The sequence below is a fragment of the Neovison vison genome, chromosome 2 (genome assembly GCF_020171115.1).
Source record: "Neovison vison isolate M4711 chromosome 2, ASM_NN_V1, whole genome shotgun sequence".
Lineage (NCBI taxonomy): Eukaryota > Metazoa > Chordata > Mammalia > Carnivora > Mustelidae > Neogale > Neogale vison.
The window spans coordinates 192,908,698-192,930,652 of NC_058092.1; the positions used below are offsets into that span (position 1 = coordinate 192,908,698).

General features: G+C 50.1%; 1 protein-coding gene across 4 annotated transcripts; it reads left to right on the forward strand.

Moving 5' to 3' along the window:
- Positions 1–816: 816 nt before the first annotated feature.
- Positions 817–21,745, forward strand: PRXL2A (peroxiredoxin like 2A). 4 transcript variants are annotated; one of them, XM_044239938.1, is made up of 7 exons: positions 817–940; positions 3,701–3,802; positions 11,920–12,099; positions 14,208–14,299; positions 17,261–17,401; positions 18,080–18,244; positions 20,988–21,745. In XM_044239938.1, the coding sequence occupies exons 3-7, from the start codon at positions 11,922–11,924 to the stop codon at positions 21,099–21,101; spliced, it is 690 nt and encodes a 229-aa protein (XP_044095873.1). In that variant the 5' UTR covers positions 817–940; positions 3,701–3,802; positions 11,920–11,921; the 3' UTR covers positions 21,102–21,745. The 4 variants fall into 4 exon arrangements, with proteins under 4 accessions (XP_044095873.1, XP_044095875.1, XP_044095874.1 ...); XM_044239940.1 differs by having other exon boundaries at positions 818–940; positions 11,937–12,099; XM_044239939.1 differs by lacking the exons at positions 817–940; positions 3,701–3,802 and adding an exon at positions 6,554–6,655 and having other exon boundaries at positions 11,937–12,099.
- Positions 21,746–21,955: the final 210 nt, after the last annotated feature.

Genomic DNA, 21,955 nt, shown 5'->3' on the forward strand with positions numbered 1-21,955 from the left:
TGTGAGATGGGGTCAAGGGCTAGCAATTCTGGATTTGTCCCTAAAGCTTGAAAGGGCAGTCATCGGAATGCGTTGGTCGTAAAGCGTCCTCATTCCTATGCCAAAAAGGAAAAAAAAAGTCCATTAACAACAACAACAACAACAACAACAAAAAACCCAAACGCTCGGGGCATCTAGGGGGCCCAGTGGGTTACAGCCTCTGCCTTCGGCTCAGGTCAGGGTCCCAGGATCTTGGGATCCAGCCCCGCATCGGGCTCTCTGCTCTGCAGGGAACCTGCTTCCCTTCCTCTCTCTCTGCCTGCCTCTCTGCCTACTTGTGATTTCTGTCTGTCAAATAAATAAATAAAATCTTAAAATTAAAAAAAAAAAAAAACGCTCAAAAATCGCTGAGCTGAAAGGTATCTTTGACCCACCGCTCAGGGGCAGGTGCTTCCAGATCCAAATAAGGCAGCCCAGAGTCTCCTTTTGCTCCAGGCAGTGCCCCTAACCAATGAGTCAGGGGCCTAGGGTCACCACTGACGAAGGATTGAGCTAAGCTAGCGCTTAGCTAGCTTAGTAGAGAACGAGGAACAGCAGGTGGGAGCTTCCCGAGAGTCGCATAGCATCGAAGATGAGGTCTGCACCGGGAGCAGTACCACAGAAATGGGACGGCCGCAGAGCCGGGGCTCCTCACATAGGGGGCGGGGCACCGCCGGAAGAGGGTGGAGCCGTAGAGTCCGAGATCCTACCAGAAGAGAGGGGCTGGTCACATGGGAGAGGCACGGTGGCGCATGCGCCGAGAAGCGCAGGCGAGGGGGACACCCCTTGGATCCCTAGGGCGGGGGAAGGCTTGGCGGTGTAGCGTTCCGGAGCCCGGCCCCGAAGCAGGCGGGCGGGGGAAAGCAGTGCTAGCTGCGCGCGCTCACGTGATGTCCGCGGGGGTGGGCCCGTCGCGGCGCAGGTGAGGAAACTGAGGCAGGGCCGGGTTCGCGACACCCGGTCGGCGGTGCGCGGGGTGCCCCTCGGGCGGCTCCAAAGCGGGCTGGAAGCTCCCTCCGAGCCGACGGGGCGCGGCCGCACCTGCGAGGCCCCTGACAGCCCCCACCACAACCGCGGCGGACGGCGTCCCTCCCGGCCCGGCACGCCGCGGTCCGCTAGAGATCCCGGCGTTGGAGGTCCGAAGACCCGGGGCTGCGGCCGGAGCCGGCGTCGACCTGACTGGCGGAGAACCAGCCGCCTCCCCGTCCCTGTCCCTGTTCCCGAGCTTTCCCGGGCTTTGAGTGAGGCGGATGACCATGACCTGCCGGAATTGTTGGGACAGAGAACTGAGAAAAAGACTCTGCCCTGGTGCGTCCTTTCCGCCGGGCCCGAGCCTGAGGCGGGCCCGGGGGGCTGCCGGGGGTTACCGGGCGGAACCGCCGCTGGAGAAGCGACAGAGGTTGAGGGACCTGGCTCCCCGGCTCTGCGCTTGCATAGGCTCGTGCGCTTTATGGGGCCACGGTTTCCTCTGAATCTCAGACACCTGCTCCCTACTTCCCGTAAAATTTGCACACGCCCGACAGAACTGGAAAGAGTCCAAGTGTGCATTTAAAATCCCTGGGCTGAAGTCTGGGAATGAAAAGATGAGCAAGGCACGGATCTGACGACTTGTTGCGGGGCGGGGAGGTGAAGGAGAGGGAGAAAAAAAATGCTGAAGGCCCAGCCTGAGGTGGGCTTTGGGGAGGGAGCACACCCAGGGAGTCGAAGCTGGGCTGGGGTTCAGACCCAGCTGACTCTGGGCCTTTTTACTTCCAGACCGTGCTGTTTCCACAGCTCAATCACCTATACTTCACTTTACGGTTTTTTTTGTTTGTTTGTTTGTTTGTTTTAATTTCAATGTATTTTCCTTTAAAATTGGTAGATGATTGAGGAAAAAAAAAAAAAGAAGAATCACCTAGGATTTATTTTAAAAAGCATTGCCCAGGAAACTGCTTGGGTGCTCCTGCTCTAGCCCACCCCTGGAGTCCAAGAATTGGGATTCAGAATGCAAACCCTGACTCCTTGGAACATAACCCAGTCGTCAGAAACCCTCCATTTTGTGTACAAACTACATTTTAGGGGCAATCATTGACTAATCTAGAAATGAGTAAGGATTAAACCTCATATTTATGTCGCTCTTTGTAAGGTAGGCTACAAAGCACCATCTGTACATTTTAAAAAATATTTATTTATTTTTTGAAAGAGGGGAAAGGGGTGTAAGGAGAGAGAGTCCCGAACATACTCAGCCAGGAGCCCCACACAGGGTCTGTCCCATCACCCTGAGGTCAGGGCCTGAGCTGAAACTAAGGGTTGGTTGCTTAACTCTCTGTACCACCCAGGCACCCTGCACCATCTGTACATTTAATGTTTGGATTGTTACAACTCTGCAGAAGGTAATTCGGGAATCATTCACATTTTACTGTTGCAAAAACAATGCCTTGTCCAGGTTCTTCAAACTGTAGGAATTTGATGTAGATTTTACTTCTTGGTGGCTTTTCTCCTATCCTCCTGCTCTATAAGGGCATGCTACTGCATTGAGATCTTATGCATTGTTCCCTAGGGGTACAGAAGACATTTCTGATGATTGTCTTATCAGCTTGTGTCACATAATTGGTTCTGAGAAAATCTGATTAGCATTAGAATTCTGGGACTTGAAACCCCAGGCTCTGTCAGTATCTTAGATATAAGGCAGCTTTCCTGCCGCCAAATTCTTGCCAAATTCTTGCCTCTTTGTGGAATGTTGAGCTGAGAGACTCCCAAGCTTCCCTCTCCTGAGGATTGTGTGGCAACTACTGTACAGAGGCTGGGGGAACCACCTCTGCGCTCAGTGGCCTTTGGCACAGGGAGGTTTCAACTGAACACAGCCCTTTGCCTTCCCTGGTGCTGTGAGTATAGAAGGCTGTGGTGACAGGCACCGCATGGAAGATACATTGTAGAGTGAACAGCTAGGCCAGAGGGGCCCAAGACCAGCCAGCGTTCCCTCCAAACCCAGAGTTATGCCCAGGAGGCAGGTCTGTAGTAATATACCTGGGGTGGCACAGCTGGAGAAGTTTTCAGTGTTCTATATTCTTCAAATGACGTACCCTTAAGGAACAAGTGAATCTGAGCCCTGCAAAGAAGATTCTGCAGTACTAAGAAAAGTATTCCGCAATATTTTATTGTGTTATATGTTGCTCTTATATATTCTTCCTGGCACCCCTCAAAGTTCCCTTCTTTTTAAGAAGGAGATCCTGAAGGACAAGGTGACCTCTCAGAGTAGAAACCTAGGGTTTTTTGTGGTATCTCCCATGCCTTCCCATCCACACCTGTATAACTTGATGGAGCTAGTCTTCTGAGCCCAGTCAGGAGGTCGGTTATGCAAGTCAGGGACAGAATAGTCACATATGTTGGGGGTGCTCTGTAGCTTCAATCCCTGATCAGAGGATTTGTGTTTGTCTCAGAGTTTCCCGGTAGCTGATTATGTTGTCTTCTTCTTCTTCTTTTTTTTTTTTTTTAAAGATTTTATTTATTTATCTGACAGAAATCACAAGTAGGCAGAGAGGCAGGCAGAGAGAGAGGAGGAAGCAGGCTCCATGCTGAGCAGAGAGCCTGACGTGGGGCTCCATCCCAGGACCCAGAGATCATGCCTGAGCCGAAGGCAGAGGCTTAACCCACTGAGCCACCCAGGCGCCCCGCTGATTATGTCTTCTGGTTCTGCTTTCAGCATCTGTTCAGAACTTCCTGACTCTGGCATTTGAGAAGACAGCTGGGCCAGAGCTTGGCAGACGGTCACCCCAAGGAACAGAACAGAAAGTTGGAGATTGAGGCAAGTAGGCAAGTAGGTGAAATCTCACTGCAAATGGCTAGGTCCATGGTCTTTGATGACAAGGGTGGGTGGGAATGCATCCCCTACTGCTCATGGGGCCTTGTGTGCCCATGTCACTAGGCTGCTAAACTGGCATTTTTAAGTCTAGCCTTCTCTCATCCAGGATTGATAGGACCTTGTTACTGTGGGGAGGAGAGGTGCAGAATGGCCTCTGAGAATAGGCAGTGTGACCCTTACAAAAACATTTGGCTTTGCCTTGTAAGCTGCTTGTAAAGCGCTGGGATTGGGAAAGACTGGTGCTCTCTCTAGCCACAGATTTCCCAGGCCCTGTTCAGGAGCAGGTTTGCTTTCAACATTCTTCAGGTCATTGAGCTGACTTCAGGAACCACCCCCCACCCCCAGACTTCCTGAACCCTGATTCCCCCACCCCTACCCCACACTGTTCCAGCTTCTGCAGGAGTGTCCAGTGCCGGGTAAATAACTACGGATTGGGGGTTGGGAGACCCAGACCTGAGTCCATGCACAGCCACTGACCAGCCCTACCCCCATGTGACCTTGGACTATCTAGCCCCTTCTCTGGGCCTTAGTTTCCTTACTGATCAGTGAAGGAGGGGCTAACCAGAGCTCTGAGGGAAGGAGAAGGGATAGGAGAGCAAAGAAGGAGGATGAAACATCCCTTCTGGCCTCATTCACTGAGGGCTGGAGGTGAGGAGGCCCATGTGCATTCTTAGTTTCCTTTGCCTTCCTTAGCACCCCTCTCTTCCTTTCAGCCTGTCCCAAGCCAGCTCATTCTGAGGAGGGAGGCTACCCTGGGCGGGGCTGGGCTGGGCAGATATACCCTCTGTGTGTAGACTCTGATGCTGTCTATACTTGTTTCAGGCATGAGTTATCCCACCCAGTGCTGATACTTTGTTTTAGGAAGGCTTTATCAGTTCCTGGCCAGAGGCAGCTCCTTGACAGGCTGGAATTAGGCCTGGGGAAGCAGGGAATGAGCCTGTGCACATCCCAAAGGAGAGCACTGGCCACAGGTGCCCCCATGGCTTTCTTGAACGTCCGAACCCTGCACTTGAAGCCAGGTGGTACTTCAGGATCTTTGGATGTCAGAACTGGGACAACCTGAAATTTGCTAGTTCCTTCCTCTGTTGGTACAGAATGTTTTCACAGCTCATGTCAGATTGCCTTGCCGTTGGGCAGTGGGGCTAGCACCCAACCCAAGATCACCTAAACCCCACGCTTGAGTGTTTGATTCAAGGTCAAGCCAGCCCTGTCCAAAATTACTTTCTAGTACTGAGCTGAAATTGGGTACCTCCAAATCAGTTGCAACAGGGAGTTTAAAGAATAATATTCAGACAATTTCAATGGACATTGATGGCCCACTGATGAGCAGGATGGGTATTAAGTGCTGGGGGTATAGCAGTGAATAAGACAGCAGCCGCTGCCCTCAGATTGCTCCACCATAGTGTGTGCACAGACATGTCAGTAACTAAAATACAATCCATTTGCTTGTGTGATGTGCAAAGCTATGTGTGCGTATCCACACACACATAAACATGCACTGATAATCAGAGGTAAGGGAACAGTTGATAGTTGGGGCTTTCAGGAAGGCACTTGGGAGACAGAGTGTTATTTGTGCCTGGACTTCACATCGTTTGCATGGCAGGGAGGGGCATCCTGGGCAAAGGAAAGAGCACAGCAACAGTTCAGAGGCCTAACAAGACATGTTATGGTCCTTGTGCCTGGAGTGGGCAGAATGGTGGCCTGTGGCTTCGCTGTGATGGGCCCCATCAACCATGCCGAGGAGTTTGGAGAGCCCAGGACCAGGCAAGGATGTGAGCGGGCCAGGGTATTCCCCTGTCACTCTGGCTGCAGCATGGAGAGAGCTGGAGAGGACCTGGCTCCTGCCAAGCCTGTTCTGTGCTTAGCAGAGTGGACCAGCACAGAGTTAACAGGGGCCTGGGTCTGGACAGCGCAGTGAGGCTGAGGAGAGGTCAGGGGCAAACACGTTCCGCAGGTGGACAGAACTTCCTGAATGACTAGAGGCGGGCAGCAGGGGAGAAGGAGTGGGCTGCCACTCTCAGCTCTGGTTTGAGCAGTCGGCCAGATGCCTGTGTCGGCTGGGGAACTCTGGAAGAAACCATGACTCTAGCAGAGGTCAGTGTTGGACGTGGTGCCACAGAGATGACCTCCAGAAGCTCCAAGTGCTAACTTAGAGTCAGGAACAGCAGTCAGAACCTGGAAGCCAATACCAAGGGGTGAGAGTGAAGTAGGTGAGGTTGCCCAGGAAGGGGTGGGGTGAGAGGAGCCACTAAGTGGAAGAACCAGAAAGCAAGGCCGGCGGGGGGTGGTGGTGGTGGTAAAGAAGAGAGAGCTAGTACTCTTAGTCTGCTGACTTCTTGGGTGTGGGGTGATAGATGGGGCAAGGAGAAGTCCGCAGAAGGAGCCATGGAGAAAGGGGCGTCTCTCTTTGATCTCAGCTAGTGGGACACGTGGGCGGTGTTAAGGCCTTCACTTCACTCATCTGCACCGGATGGCAGGGTAGGTCTGTTGGCACTTGATAAATGTTACAATTTGCATGACTGCGAATGACTCAAACTTTGTTCAGCTATTTGAAGGGCTGGGGGCCTTGGCAGCTCTCCATTCTGATGTTTTCTGGAGATTGAGTATTAACAGCTGAAGGAGCCCCTGGGGTTTCTGGGTGGCCTGGTCCTGCCCATGGTGTGAGAGAGTGAGCTTGAGGCCATAGGCGGGACTCCAGAGCCCCGCCTCCAGCCCTCCCCGGCAGCTTGATTCCCGCCCGCTCCTGCTGGGTTGGCCTCTTTGTCAGCAGAAGCGGGAGCGTGGTCGCTGTGGATGGTGAGTGCCCTTGCTCCCAGGTTTGAACTACAGAGGCTGGGGATCCGGGACGGGCGGGGAGTGGCTCATGGTGCTCTAGGCTACAGGGAAGAAGCACTTTGGAAACTGAAATGGAAGAGGGGAGAATTCTGATGGGGACCCAAGAATGTGCAGACTCCAAAGTGAGCTGTTTTTGATAGACCCACATGATGGCACCGGGGTGCTTTAAGGAGCCTTCGCATTCACCTTGTCCAGCCCCGTCATTTTGGACTGGAGGAAAATGAGACTGGGAGAGGGGATGTCCCCAGCTTTGCCTAGGGAGCCCAGCTGGGTCTTGTCCCCCTGACCAGCACGCTTTCCCCCTCAACAGAGTTGCCACTCTGAGCGGCCACAGCTGTTGTTCATCTGTGCCGTTAACATGCTTCACCTTCTTCCGTGGAAAAGGCGGAGACCAGATAAGTCCCACCATGGGAACCCAGTGTTGTAGCTGTATCAGGCGGGGACAGGCTTCTGTAAACTGTGGAGGCTGAGGAAATTAAGGCCATCCCACCTCAAGTTTAGCTGATGTGGGAAACAGAGGGAGAAGAAAATCATTAAAATTCCTCACCTATTGACAAGCCCTTGAAACAGACAGAGTGGCTCTCCCCTGGGGACTTAACTGCCCTCACCTTGAGATTTTGCTAAGGACAATCCTAGCCTGACCGACCCTCTACCCCGACGGGTCCGACCAGAATCCTGTAAGTCTACTTTAACAATTCCTTTAGGAAACTTTATCTCTAAACCTCCAAGATAGTGTCGAGGATGATTCCCAAGTATATGACCCACTGATCTACATCTAAAGGGTCTCACAAGAAGATTTTTATTATAGGTAATGAATAACCTTTTCCTCAGACAATAGCTAGCCCCCCAAGGTCCTGGAGACCTCGCTTCCAAAATTCCTTAGAGACTTACATCATTCATAACCCCCTTTGTCCTCACCCACTGCCGAGTCCACCCCTACTCTGCCTTTAAAAACTCTGACTGTAATCTGGCTCGGGGTCCAAGTCCCTACTCCACTGTGTCATGTGTACTTGGGCCCAAGCTTAAGCTTGTTAAATAAACCCTCGTGCGATTGCATCGGTGCTTGGCTCCTTGGTGGTCTCTCAGACGCGAAAACTCAGGCATAACATAAACCACCTTTTTCTTAATGGGTGAGGATAGGAAGGGGAGGACAGAGAAGGGACATCTGTCATATGGTAAATTTCCTTTAATGGTTTGGCTGTATTTGATGACCCAAAAAAAAGTTAATCTTTTTTTTTTTAAGTGCTCATTAAGACAAAGGGGAATCATACCCCTTGTCCCCCAGAAACCCACAAATGAATGTGTGGGGAGGCAAGGTTATGACAGTAGATGACTGCAGCTTTAGAGTCATCGTGACCTGGGTCCAAGTTCAGTACTGCTCCCTGCAGGCTCAGTGACACTGGAGAAGGTCCTGAACTTCTCCGAATTGTCCGCTGTAAAATGAGGTAATATATGCATCAAACACTGTTGGGTGAATGAAATTAGGCCTTGAGTGTCAAGTGACACCAAATAAATGCTGGTTTAGCATTTAGGACTATCCCATAGCCCTAGAGGCCCATGTGAAAATGCTTTGTTCTATTGAGAGAGTAGGGTCTCCCTCCCTTCCCTCCTTTTGTCCTGGGAATAGCTGTGACCCCGGAGCCCCAGTCTTTCTCGCTATGCAGTGAGTTGCAGTGGTACATGCTCTGAGATCTGCCAGGATGGGAATGCTTTGTAGCTCAGCGAGGCTGAGAGGCTGGACCTACACATTCTCTAAGTGTTTCCAGGGGTAGATTTTCACTGCTAACTCCAGCAGAAGTGCCAGCTGCTAGAGGCTCCCTGGTGTAGATTCACAGAGAGGCCTGACTCACCTCTGCAGCTAATATTGCTCTCACATCTTAGTGCTGCTGGACTTGAGAATGAGGCCCATGCTCCTCAAAGGGGTAGTTCTCTGCTCACACTTTCTGGGGCACATCTCCATGTGGGGGTGGGGTGGTAAACAATACTCTCATCTTGTATTCTGGCTCTTGAACTTGAGGTGGGGGGTGAGGGGTCTTTGGGACATAGAAGTTTCATTCTCCCAGTGCCTTGAGCACTGATGTCCATCCCCAGCCAGCCCGGTCTCTCCCAGGTTTATTCAGCCCTGGTGGGGCCTAGCCCTTCCATTCTGCCCTCTGAGTCCCATGCCAGCCCCAAAGCCACATCCTTCTGGGCTTCTCTGGCTTCCCAGATCAGATGGAACTGGCTCTCATCCCCATAGCTTCATGTTTATATTTGGAGCAAGTTGCCTCCCCTTTCCATTTGAATTTCTGTTGCCTGTGTACAAGGCCTGTGTGTCTTTGACGATTGTGTTCCATTTAGCTGTATGTCCTCCCAAATCGCCATTGATTGAGCAGGTCAGTGCTGAGTAAATGATTAGAAATAAATGTTGAGTCTAGTTGAGTCCTGTTCCCTTGCAGTCATGAGCAAACAGGCTAACTGGCTGTTGGTGGGAAGATGGAGCCATTGGTCTCTAAGAGCAGCAGTGGTGTGTTAGGAGGATGTGGAGCTGAATATAAGGCTCTCTGGGCGTCCTGCAGTGCGTTCAAGTTTCAGGAGTTGAAGCGAGTCCTTTTGTAGAATAGACGTAAGCTATCCTTTGTGTGCTGCTGCAGAAATGTTATCAGATCTGTGATCAGAGACCACGCCATCTGCTCCTGAATCATACACACATGTCAGAAGTCCAGGGGTGTTTGGATGTGGGTAGAGGTGCAGAAATTGTTCCAGGCTCTAGGGAATCTCCTGTTTATAGCACACAGGTGAGAGCTGTGGTTTTTCTGTGAATGCCCCTAATTGTTCTATGAATTATAATCGAGTAATGTGTAACTTTGCCTTGTAAAAGAACTGGAAGCCAGCCCATGGGCTGAAAGGTTCTTTCCTGCTTGGTCCAAGAACTTGGCTTCTCCATGAGTCATCATCCTCATCATTCAGTTCTATTGAATTCATTTGTGTGCAATGTTTTGGAGAGCTCACTGTGTACCAAGCAGGTACTGTGCTGTGTGGGCATGGCTGTTCAGAGTCAAAGGTCGCTGTGTCAAAGGTAGGTAGGTCCACATCTTGTGTGGAGTATACAGGAAGTGTCATGGGTACGAAGTATCTCTTGGGAGTGGTAGTGAGCGACGGTAGGCAGAGCATCCAGGAAACCTTCTTGGGGAGACATCCCAAGTCCTGAAGAATGGAACAGATGGGATAGGACAGACATTCCAGGAAGAAGCATGGAAATGGGCTCACTTTGAGGCCCGCTGACCCCCACAGTGAGCTGAGAGAAGGGAAGCTGGAGGTCGCAGCTCTCCCAGCCCAGCCTGCCCTCATCACTGGCCTTTATTCTGTGGCTCTTGGCTAACCAAGCACAAAATCCTGGATTCTTTGCTCTGAGACAATGATTCTCAAACTTCCATGTGGTTGTGAACTGCCTGCCTGGTCTGATTAAAATGCAGTTGATGATTGCTTAGTCCTGAGATCAGGCATGAGATCTTCCCTTCCATGTGATGCCTGTGCTGCAGAGGCCGCAGTGAGAACTCCTCTCTCCCAGCTCCAGCCCCTCCCATCAGAGGTGCTGAGGGGCTGTAGTACACCCCGCCCCCAACACACACACACATATATACACACACAAACATCCAGGCCTCTCCCCTTCTTTTCTCCCTTCCCTAGCATGCAGATGGCCAGATTCCTTTTTCTGCAATGCTCTTTTAATTTGGTCATTCCTCCTCCCTACCCCAACACAAGCCTGGTCTACCCTCCTTTCCCAAAGTCCTCACCACCAAATTACTCCCAACCCCACTTTATGGCAGTAGATCCCTCGAAGCCCCAGCTCTGGTAGTGGCATGTGGCTTTCTGGGTCTTTGTTTAGTCGTTTGAAAATCCTCTCCCCAGCCAAGTGCTGGAGGGGAGACAGAAGTCTTTGGTTGGTGGGCCACACACATACACCCTGGGTCTATACCCAGTGATCTCTGCCCAGAGTCCTGCTGGTACCTAGAAGGAAGGCCCCATTATAAGACCCTAGGATGACTGGAGGACCATGGAAACAGAGTATTTTAAGTAGTTGTCAGGAGTAGGCAGCTGGATGGGATACCTGCTCCAGTCCCAGGGACCCAATTAGAGGAAGCCTTAGGGAGGCCCCCAGGAATAAGCTGGGAACAAGGCTGGGTTCTACAGGACCTGTGTGGGACTCCACAGACAAACCTCTTTGGCCAGCCCTGTGACCCAGACAAACCTCTTTGGCCAGCCCCTGTGAGGCAGACAGACACCTAGCACAATGCTCTTTTCATACATAATGCCTGCTCTCCCGGTCCACTTCTCTTCATCCAGCAGATGTGTGTAGTGCTAGTGACATGGGGCAGAATGTCCTATTAGATACTGGTGTTTACTAGCAGCCATCTCTGTTCATCTGTGTCATTCACTAGGCTGCTAGATTTTCAGGGGCTATTTACTTTCTCATCGACTCTGGTTTTATGCATTGCTTCTTTTTTTAATTTTTGTTTTATTTTCACTCTGAGACTGTTTTATTTGTATAATGAATGAAATACAAAGCTGTTTGCAGTTGAGAGAAAGTACTGAGATTCTAACATGAGTGACGCTACTGTGAGCGAAGCCCCACTGGGCACTGCCTGGGGGCCGGGCGAATGGTATGGTCTCTGTTTCTGAGTCACAAACTGAAGAGGAAGAAGAATAAGGTAACAAAACAGTGTGATTGGTGTTCTGAGTATTTTTTGATCAAAGAAGAGAAGGCTGCCTTTCCATAGGGAGGTGATAGTGGACACTCCCAGACTATGAAGGAAGAGCAGCCACTGACAGGGAGGGGAAAAGGAAAGGAGGCTGCCCCCAGGGGCTCAGCATGGACACCCCCACAGAGCTGGAGGGCCAAGGCCTTGGGCATAAGAGAAGAATGGCAAGAGAGACATTTCAGAGGGCTGTTCATTTCTCTGTTCTTGCTCCTGACCCACGAGTGAGCTCCCGGGGCAGGAACCTCTGTTGTTTTCCCAAGCTCTTGTGGCAGCGGGTGCTCAGTGGCCCTCGTTCGCTCTCATCATCTGCTCCCATCCTCCGCTCCTGTCTTCCGCTCCAGTCATCCCATCCTGTCTCTGACACCGCTGTTCCCCTCCTCTGCCTCTGGATTTGCTGCCCAGCCAGAGGCTTGAATGGGGACCAGATTCCAGCTCTCTCAAAGTGGGAGCAATAACATCTTCTTCCTTCCTCTCAATCTCCAGAAATGTCTTTCCTCCAGGATCCGAGTTTCTTCACCATGGGGATGTGGTCCATTGGCGCGGGGGCCCTGGGAGCGGCTGCCTTGGCCCTGCTCCTGGCCAACACAGACGTGTTTCTGTCCAAGTCCCAGAAAGCGACGCTGGAGTATCTGGAGGACATAGACCTGAAAACCCTGGGGAAGGGTAAGCCACGACCCCATCAGCCTCCGTACTTTTCCAGAGTGCTGGGATGCAGACTTACACATTTTTTTTTCCTTATAAAAGGGTGCTCTTACTTTCTCTCTCCTTTTTTTTTTTTTTAATTGAAAAGGCACTATAACAACATTAGGAAAGTTTAATAACTTTTTAGAATTACTGATAAGCCCATTACCCTGACACAGCACTCATTTTTATTTTTGCACATTCCTTTCCATGTGTACATAATATGCATTTGGGATCTTCTTGCATACCATGTTTTACATTTTAGCTTTTTCTGGTCAAAAGCATTTTTCACTTTCTGATGTTGTCTGGATCTTCACAGAAAAGAGCTCCTGGTGCATTTGAGAAACACTGTGTATTCAATTCTGTGTTCCTGGTGCTCAGCACAAGCACCTGTTTATTGAAATGCAGTGTCTGGGTGGTTACTGGTACACCCATGGACAGCCTTCACCTGTGGCGCAGCACACACAGGATGGAGGTGGGGAGCGCAAGGTTGCACTTGTAGACTGGACCTACCTGTCTCCCTCTTCTTGGGGCGCCCACCGGGAGTCCCTGGGGGACAGCTGAGAGCCACAGATTTGCACGTGATTCTTTGGCTGCCTCACTGTGGTGCTCTTGTCATTGGCAGCTTGGTGATGCCCATGGTGTGGATGCAGTTGGCATGATTTGGTGAAACTTGGGGCTCACGGACCGGGTGGTCTCCAGGTTGGCCCCTCAGCAGGAGGCCATGGTCAGCTGTTCTGTGAGTGAGGAAGCTTGTCAAGGGCAGGCAGGCACTGTGACTGCAGACTTACAGCATAGGTCATCTTCGTGGAGACTAAGAAGTCCTTGGGGAGAGCCCTGCTTGGCTGTATTCAACCTAGGGTTCCCCAGTCTCATTTGATTACAGACCTTAGCCCGCTCCTTTTCGCCACAGAACATCCCATGGGGACACGGATTCCTCTGAGACATACTAGGACAGGAAGAGCTGCTACTGCTGAGCCCTCAGTGCAAACTCTATTTCCAGACAAAGTGCGGCGGGCACTTTGCTACCCACCTTTTGATGCCCCCTGCAGCCTCAGTGGAGCTGCTGGATGTTTACACTTTTGACTGAGGAAACAGGTCTGGGGAGGAGCTGGCACGTGCCCGACGCTACCCCACTGGACGTAGGCCCTATCTGACCACGGCCAGGCTTGAGCTACACAACCGTACTGCCCTGAGGCATTTCCTTGCTGGCCATCTTCTACCCTCTCCTCTGAATAATCATGCAGTTAATATATTTAGGTTAAAATTTTTTTTCAGGGGCACCTGGGTGGCTCAGTGGGTTAAAACCTCTGCCTTCAGCTCAGGTCATGATCCCAGGGTCCTGGGATGGAGCCCCACATCAGGCTCTCTGCTCAGCAGGGAGCCTGCTCCCCCCTCTCTCTCTGCCTGCCTCTTTGCCTACTTGAGATCTCTCTCTCGGTCAAATAAATAAATAAAATCTTTAAAAAAAATTTTTTTTTTTCATAAGGTGGCACCTAGGGTCCCTTAGTCAGTTAAGTGTTTGACACTTGATCTCAGCTCAGGTCTTGATTTCAGGGTTGTGAGTTCAAGCCCTGTGTTGGGCTCCATGCTGGGCTTGGAGCCTACCTTTAAAAAAAAAAAAATCAATTAGGGACACCTGACTGGCTCAGTTGGTGGAGTGACTTAGGGATTACTAAAAATCTTAAAAAAATTTTTTTTTCATAAAAATTTCTGTTGATCTATTCCCATTCAATACTTAAAAAAAAAAAAAGAAAAGAAAAAAGAAGAATTAGGGTTTGTTTGTTTGTTTGTTATTAAAGTGCAAGATCTCTTTCAGGTTTTGACCTAAAGGATCATTACAGTATCCACTGCTACCAGCAAAGGAATTTGCCATTTTTCTAGAAATGTTCCAATTTGGGATGTTCACATTTGCCAATAGATTTTGATTACAGTGGGGTCCTTCCTCTGAAGGGTGATTTGTTCCTGTCTGTGTTTCCTGTTTTCTGTTTCCGAGTCCTCTGTTAGGCTGGTGTCATTTATGAGCTGTCTCATGGCTGGGACCAAGCTGGGCTGGGAGGAGAGCATACTGACTTGCCTTTTCTCCGCAGAACCAAGGACTTTCAAAGCAAAGGAGCTCTGGGAAAAGAATGGAGCCGTGATAATGGCTGTGCGCAGGCCAGGCTGTTTCCTCTGCCGAGAGGTGAGTACATCAAGGATCTGTACAGAGAAAAGGATTCTAGCAAGTGGGGCCAATGCATTTCTAGCCAGGACTAAGGGCCTGTAGGCCTACTCTGATCTTTGATCATCACTGTTATTTGCTCTAGGTATTTCTTTTTGATTTATTCCCTGTGTGTATGCATTTAACAACTCACCATAACCTTGGGTTAACAAACACACTTGACTCTCGTTAGGTGCTCTCAGGCCCTTGTGCTTTCATGATTATCTGTGTCTGGGGCCATCTTCTCATTTAGTCGGGTGGGGACCGGTCCAATTCTTTGTACCTGGTGCTCAGCACAGGCACCTGATTATTGAAATGCAGTGTCTAGATGGTTACTGCTTCAGCCACGGGCAGCCCTCACGTGTGGCGGGGGTGGGAATTGCAAAGTCACACTTGTAGACTGTCCCCCTCTTCTTGGGTCGCCCACCTGGAGTCCCTGGGGGACAGCCGAGAGCCACAGATTTGCACGTGGTTCCTCGACTGCTGCATTGTATGTCTTGGCATTGGCAGCACAGTGGGGTTTCAGTGATGTCAGTGGTGTGAATGCAGTTGGTGAAATTTGGAGTTCCATGACCAGGTGGTCTCCAGGTTGGCCCCTCAGCAGGAGGCCATGATCACCTGTTGCATAAGTGAGGAAGCTTATCAAGGGAAAGCAGAGTCCAGCCTTGTCACTTTACAGATAGGTGAAGGCCAGAGGAGTTTGGTGACCTGTCCTGTTCACAGTCAGTGGCAGAAGACCTAGCTTCTGAGATCTGCCTTGCCTAAGGGAGAGCTGGGAATGAGAGAGTATTGCTTCTCACGTGGTGGCGTTGGCCCTGTCCACGCGGTCATCCTCCTTCCTCTGGTTGTCCTCCATAAGCCTGGGACCATCCTTTCAGCCTTGAACTCTCTCTCCTGCTTGTGTGGCTGGGCTGACAGAGAATGTGCTCACATTCAGGGCATTTCAGTGTCTGTGGTCTCCCCCACACATCCCTATAAAATACAACTTGTTTCACGGAGGAAGAAGTAGGGGGACAGGCTGTGACAAAGTCACACTGCTGTGGGGAGGTGTGTTAATTTCCTGTTGTTGCTGTAACAAATTATCACAGACTTGGTGGCTTTAAACAACACAGATGTATTAGCTTGCAATTTTAGAGGTGGGAATTCTGAAGTTGGTCTCACTGGGCTAAAATCAAGGTGTCAGCAGGGCTGCATTCCTTCTTCGAGAGGCTCTAGGAGATAGTGATTTCCCTTCCTCTTCGCTGCTAGTGGCCATCTGTACTCCTTGGCTCATGGCCCCGTCCTCCATTTTTATAGCCAGTGATGGCTGGTCCAGTCTTTCTCACATTGCATCACCATGTCACTGAAAGGACCCCTGCGTTTGGAGCCACCCAGATCATACAGGATCCTCTCCTTTAAGGTCAGCTGGTTATGCTGCCTTAATGCCCCCTGACCCTGTGACAAAACATGCATAGCTTCCCGGGATTAGGATGTGGATATCCTGAGAGGGTATTATTCTGCCTACCATGGGAAGTAAGGCCTAAAAACTCAGGGCTTTTGGTTCAAAGGCTGTGATGCCTTCAGATACCAACATGGAAGCCTGTTGTGACTGGATTTCCAAGGCCAGTTAAAGCCACAAGATCCCAAGAGCAACCACCCTCCCTAATTACAACCTGCTTGTCTGTGCCCTGGTCCCAGCCTGGCAGAGCATTTTGTGAGAAACACACGTTGGATGGCAGTCTATGTTATTTTAGTGGCCCAGACCAGAGGTGTAGGACTGAGTCTCCACTTCATGGCTTTGTGCAGTGACACGCCAAGAGTACAGAGCCCAGAAAGAAGGAGTAAATCCTTTTATCTCACACACGGGTGGTCTTAGGCCACAGCAGACCTTTAGTCCTCTCTGCTATAGGGCAACGTGTGCCCCTCACTGAAGTTCTTGACTAGTGCTTCATAATGGATTCTGTTTCCTTAGCTGTCCTTTTTGTGTGTTCCAGCAAATAAACAGAAAGTTACATGTAGTTGCTACCATATGGCAACATATTTGTATTGGAGCCAAGTGGGCTGCTGTTTCTTTAATTCCAACACTAGTTGTGAAGAATTTTTTCTGAACAACGAAGTAGTTTCCTTTCTCCATTCAGCATGTAATTCATGAGAGTGAGGGGTGTCTGTATTTATCAGTCCAGCTGCATTGTCCCCACCATCCACCTTTACCTTCAAATCTTTCCACCTGGTATCTGGTACCTTCTGTGTATCCAGCCGTGTGCTGGGCATGAAAGGATACAAGAATGGAAAACATGGCATCTAACTATGACACACACTTGGGAACTTAAGTGACCATGCTCAGCTTGGTGGTCAAACACAGACTCGGTTCCCAAAAAGTCTCCAAGCAGAAAGACTAGATATGCACAGAGAATTGGGACTTTATTCCAGGCTAGACAAGCCAGGGAGAACTTACAGAACAGGGACCCCTTTCTGGCAGGGTGGGATTTGAGCGGGAGAAAAAGGAAGGTTGTTGGAGGGTGGGGAGCAAGTTGAGTGAAGGCATGGGAGCAGCTGTTCACATGGTCTGAATGAAGTTTGCCTCATAGGCTGTGCTGGTTTGGTCGGGTGCAGGGGAGGGGCGTCGTGGCTACGGACGGCCATGTTTGGTGGCAATCTTTCAGTTACCGGATGCTCCCCAGGCCATGGTTCGGACACCCATAATAGGAGCCTTGCTTCCCCTTCCCACCCTGGAGAGAACAAGAAGCCTGGGCTGAGGAGACCTGGCACCCTCTAACTGAGGCCTTGGGCCCAGTTGGGCCAGGCTTCTGCTGGGTTCCACAGGCCTTCATTGTTCCGGGCATCTTGTTGCTTTTGTTCTTCCACATTCAGTGCCAGCCCCGCTCTGGGCCTGCAGGGGAGCGGTTGTTGGCTGGCTGTAGAACCACAGGAGTTTGTGCCCCTGATGTTCCCTGTCTTCTGCAGGAGGCTGCAGACCTGTCCTCCCTGAAGCCTAAGCTGGACGAGCTGGGAGTCCCCCTGTATGCAGTGGTGAAGGAACAAATCAGGACCGAAGTGCAGGACTTCCAGCCTTATTTCAAAGGAGAGATCTTCCTGGATGAAAAGGTGCATCTCCTGTGAGCTTGTTGACACAGACTGGTGGGGACTGTGCTCAGGTGTGGAAAGCTCGATGGCCCAGGGCATGTCTGGCCTGGAGCTGGAGGCTGGCCTCCCTTTCAGCTGCCCTGAATTTGGAGGAGCTCATGCAGCCCTCTGGGCACAGCGTGATGGGATGCTTGACAGGTGTCCTCTCAGTTATTACTTGAGCCCTTCCTAAACTGTGACGTCGGCACGGGAGCCTGGAAAATTGCTGAAGTCCCACTGGGTTTTAGCATCATGCAGCGGGGACCAGCACAAGCCCCTGTCCCTTCCTTCGTTGCAGCCATATTCCTTTTCCCTCTGCTGTCCCCTGTGCAGGATGTCAGACTGTTAGCACCCTGTCAGGCACAAGAGCCTTACGTGTCTCCAGTCTCCAGCAAGGGGTTAGAGGCAGAGTGGAAAGCTACATAGCTGTTTCTGCACCATGGGCCTGCCCTAGGGTCGGAAGCTGGCCTGGCAGGGTTCTTTCCCTAGGCAGCTGAGAGTGCTCCTGAATGGGAACCATGTGTGGGTTAGGTTGGGGGGAGGACATGAAGCAGCAAGCTTTGGGTCCTTGAGAATGAATGCCTGTTGGGAACCTTTCCTCCTTGGGGAAGGCAGGCATACAGGCTTCTCAAAGGGGCTCTGTCTTTCTTGGTCCTGCAGAAAAGGTTCTACGGTCCCCAGAGACGGAAGATGATGTTTATGGGGTTTGTCCGTCTGGGTGTCTGGTACAACTTCTTCCGGGCCCGGAACGGAGGCTTTTCTGGAAACCTGGAAGGCGAAGGCTTCATCCTTGGGGGAGTTTTTGTGGTGGGATCAGGAAAGCAGGTAAACTCCTCTTGTTCACGTATGGATCTGTGGGTGTCTGTTGTCTGTTGGTGCAGGACCCCAATATGGGGATGGCATTCCCTATTTAGAGTCTTACAGCCTTTCTTCCACAAAGCCAGGAGGTATGAGGAAGGGGAAGGGAGGGGAGTTACCGTTTATCACACATCTGCTCACAAGCCACCTCACACTCGAATCTCCTCACTCATCACAGTAATGTCCTGAGATGGTCTGGGAGTTCCGCGGGCCAGTAACTTGGGACTGAGAGGTGTGGGTGAGCACACGCCTGCGTCCACGTTTCCTGATGTCCAGTTCCGTCTTTAGCACTTGAACAAAAGCATTGTTTTTAATCTATTAAGAACGTATTCCCCTGCAGTTCTCACAGGTCTTCAGGAATGGACAGTAGAGAAAAGGAGGAGGAGAGAAAGAAGAAAAACAGCCTGAATTAGGGGGAGCAGCAAGGAGATATGGGGCAGACAGCACTTTTCCCTGTGAGGTACTGCCCCGGAGAGGTGACAGACTTCTCCGCAGACAGGCTGCTCTGGGCACTGGCTCTGAGGCCCCAGAGTCAGCACAGGGACCCTGTGGGCCCAGGAGGTGGGGGTGACTGCTCCGTGTCAGACTGTGGGCAGCCTTGAGCCAGGGGGGCTCCCCTGTGCTGGAAGGCAGCACCAGCAGGTGCCGGTTGGATGCAGAGCAGGGGTGAGGTGAAGTGGATGCACTTTGCAGAGCCCAGCAGGAGGATCTCGAGACTGATGGCCTGACTGCGGGTCCTATCTCTGCCGAATTGGGACGTGACATTAACACTTGGCCTCCTCGGTAACAAGACGGTTTCGTTTGTATTGGCGGATCTCACTGTTAACATTAATAATTGCATACTTCTCTCAATTTGGGAGGAATAGAAATCTTTCCATTTTAAGCCCTACTTCTGTTCTCTTCCTTTTAAACCTTGGTAACTGCTGTTGCTTGTCTGTATTAGAATCTCGCATGGATTGGTGTCTGATATAATACGAACCTATTTGCCTCCTTTCTGGTAAATATATCAAAATGTCTTGGTGATCACGGCTGCCAGAGAGTGCCTGCCTTGTTCTGATTCCTCCTGTGTACCATCTCCTATCTTCCTCACAACTTGTCTGCGATGTTAGGGACTTTTTTTCCCATCTACATGTAAGGAGATGAATTATGAATGAGACAAAATAACTCCTCCAAGAGATACACAGCTGCTAAGTGGTACAATGGAAATGGAACTCAGGAACTCAGACACATCCTGCTCCCATGGACCGCGCCCTTCCCCTGCCCAGAGCCTCTCCTCAGCAGTGGTTCCCAAAAACCCCTTCCAGAGACCCTTGCACTTGGGCAGGCCACTTCTGGAGAAGATCGGTGGCCCAGCCTCCTCTGGCTCTGGCGCACTGGGATTCCTTCCTCCCCCCTCCAGCTCTGCCTTCCCCCAGCCTCTGGGGCAGGGCAGAGCTCACCTGGCAGTCTTCTCTTGCCTGCCAGTGACTCATGTGCTGCTCACAGGCTCCCCAAAACGGGCTGACACATTCCCGGTGTTGCTAGGTGTGTTGTTTGACTTTGTTGGTGCTCCCTGGAGCGCGGCCTTCTTCCTTTCTGGTGGCAGGTGGGCTGACCTGGCTGACTTCAGGACTTGCCTCCAGGTTTCTAGAGCACAGAGTTTTCACAGTCCCCCTGAGCTAGCTGCCCCTCAATGGGGATTTCCTTTATAATAATTATCTTTAAAACATGTTTACTTTAAAGAAGTAATGAGCTTTCAACATAGAAAATTTGAAAACGCAACAGTAGAAGGTGAGGAGAGTCATTCCATAAGCTTAGCCTCTGCCTACAACCCACTAGAACAGAGCTAAGCTGAGAAGCACCCCCCCCCCCCGCTTTTTCTTTAAGAAAATCTCTTACTAGATATTCTTCTTTCACTTAATGGTGTATCACGAACATCTCCTGTGTCATTCTTCCTCAGAATTTTTAATGTCTGCATACTGCTTTATTAGACATGTAAATACAGTTTCCTGATCGGCTTTCCTGTAGTCACCTCAGTGTGGTGGGACTTTTGGGGTTTTTTAAAAAGTCTTTATAAATAATGGTGCAGCAAACATATTAATAATGTTTATATATTTATTTGTTTTGATAATGTGAGTTCCCTGATGTCCTGGGTTGAGGAACTCTTTCACAAGGATTTCTCGATACTGATCTCAAACACACTATCTCGTGCTTTTTACCACTTCCAGGAACTTTGGTGTATCCTCTGTCTTAGAGCATTTTACTTCACAATATCAGGGGCGGCATCTGCATTCTTAGGAAAACTGAAGTCAAGAGAGGTTATGTCTCCTTTTCAGATGGTCACCGTCTGACTTCTGAGCTCCACTTGCACACCTCGAGGCTTTTCTCTGGAAGCTCATTCTGTGTCAACTCTCTCTGCCTAGTGTGCTGTTTAACTTCACCTCTACCCGTAGACACGTGACTGCCTTCCATGCTTTATCCTCTGTGAAGCCTTCCCTGGTCACCACCCCATTATATCCCTCCACGTAGATGTCACTCCTGACTTCCTCCTCCCACAGTACCACAGCTCACCCTTGGTGATGTAACCTCCCTGTTCCCGTTTTGCATCAGAACTGAACCCCTCAGGAGCAGAGCCAGGCCTGACCCGCATCTCTGGCCCCTGATGCCCTCTCTGCCTCTGTGAATGAGTGACTCAGAGTGAGGACTGATGTTCCCTCTTGTTTCCTTTTAGGGCATTCTTCTTGAACATCGAGAAAAAGAATTTGGAGACAAAGTGAACCCAGTTTCTGTTCTGGAAGCTGCTAGGAAGATCCAACCCCAGACTTCAGCTGCAAAGTCAAACTGATCACATAAAACTGCCCTGCTCAGGGATAACTAGGGGCACTTAGCTGCGTCCTGGGATGTGTTGTGTCTCCACTCATGTCCCCAGAGTTAAAAACCCACTCATGCCGTATTGTCAGTAGAGATCATAAATGTATTTTAATACTGTGCTCTCTTTAGGCTGCCAAAGGCAAACTAGCCCCCAGACAAGACTGATAAGAATCTAAGAAATCAGTAAGGGTAATTTCAGCTAAAACCTGGAAAATACGAGGCTTAGCCTTGACTGCTGCACCTCCTTACAGTGTACATGGTGTGTGAGTGCTGTTATCAGAAATGACTTTTTATTTTCATGTTTTCAAAAATCTAAGAAAAGTTAATGATTTGACTTGAAGATTCAGGATATGAAGGTTTGGGGCATGTGTGTTTTCTATTAATGACCTGTTATACAATGTTAAATTAATAATCATGCAAAGGAATTGGCAGGCTCCAGATGGCTTACTAAAAGTAAATTATAAAGTGAAATCTGTTTTTTCATTGTCTTCCATTCTAACCTCAGAGGTTTTTTTTTTAAAGAAGTGATCATCTCTGGCTCTAATAAAATTATGTATCAGAAATTGCCTATAATACAAGTTTTTCTGATAAAGCTAACAATAAAAATGTTTACCATAATGATGGCTGAATTTAAATCATTGGTGTCAAAGACATTGAGCATGAAAAATCAGTATTCTCCATGTGTATGAGGTAAAGGGTAGTGAGGGGGGAGCTCCTCTACTTCTCATGCTCTAAGAGGTTTGCAAATGACCAGAGAAATTCATCCTGTCATTCGTGTTAGTGGTTTCGCTGTCTTCCCTAGGGGAATGACGGGTGTTTAAAATTGGT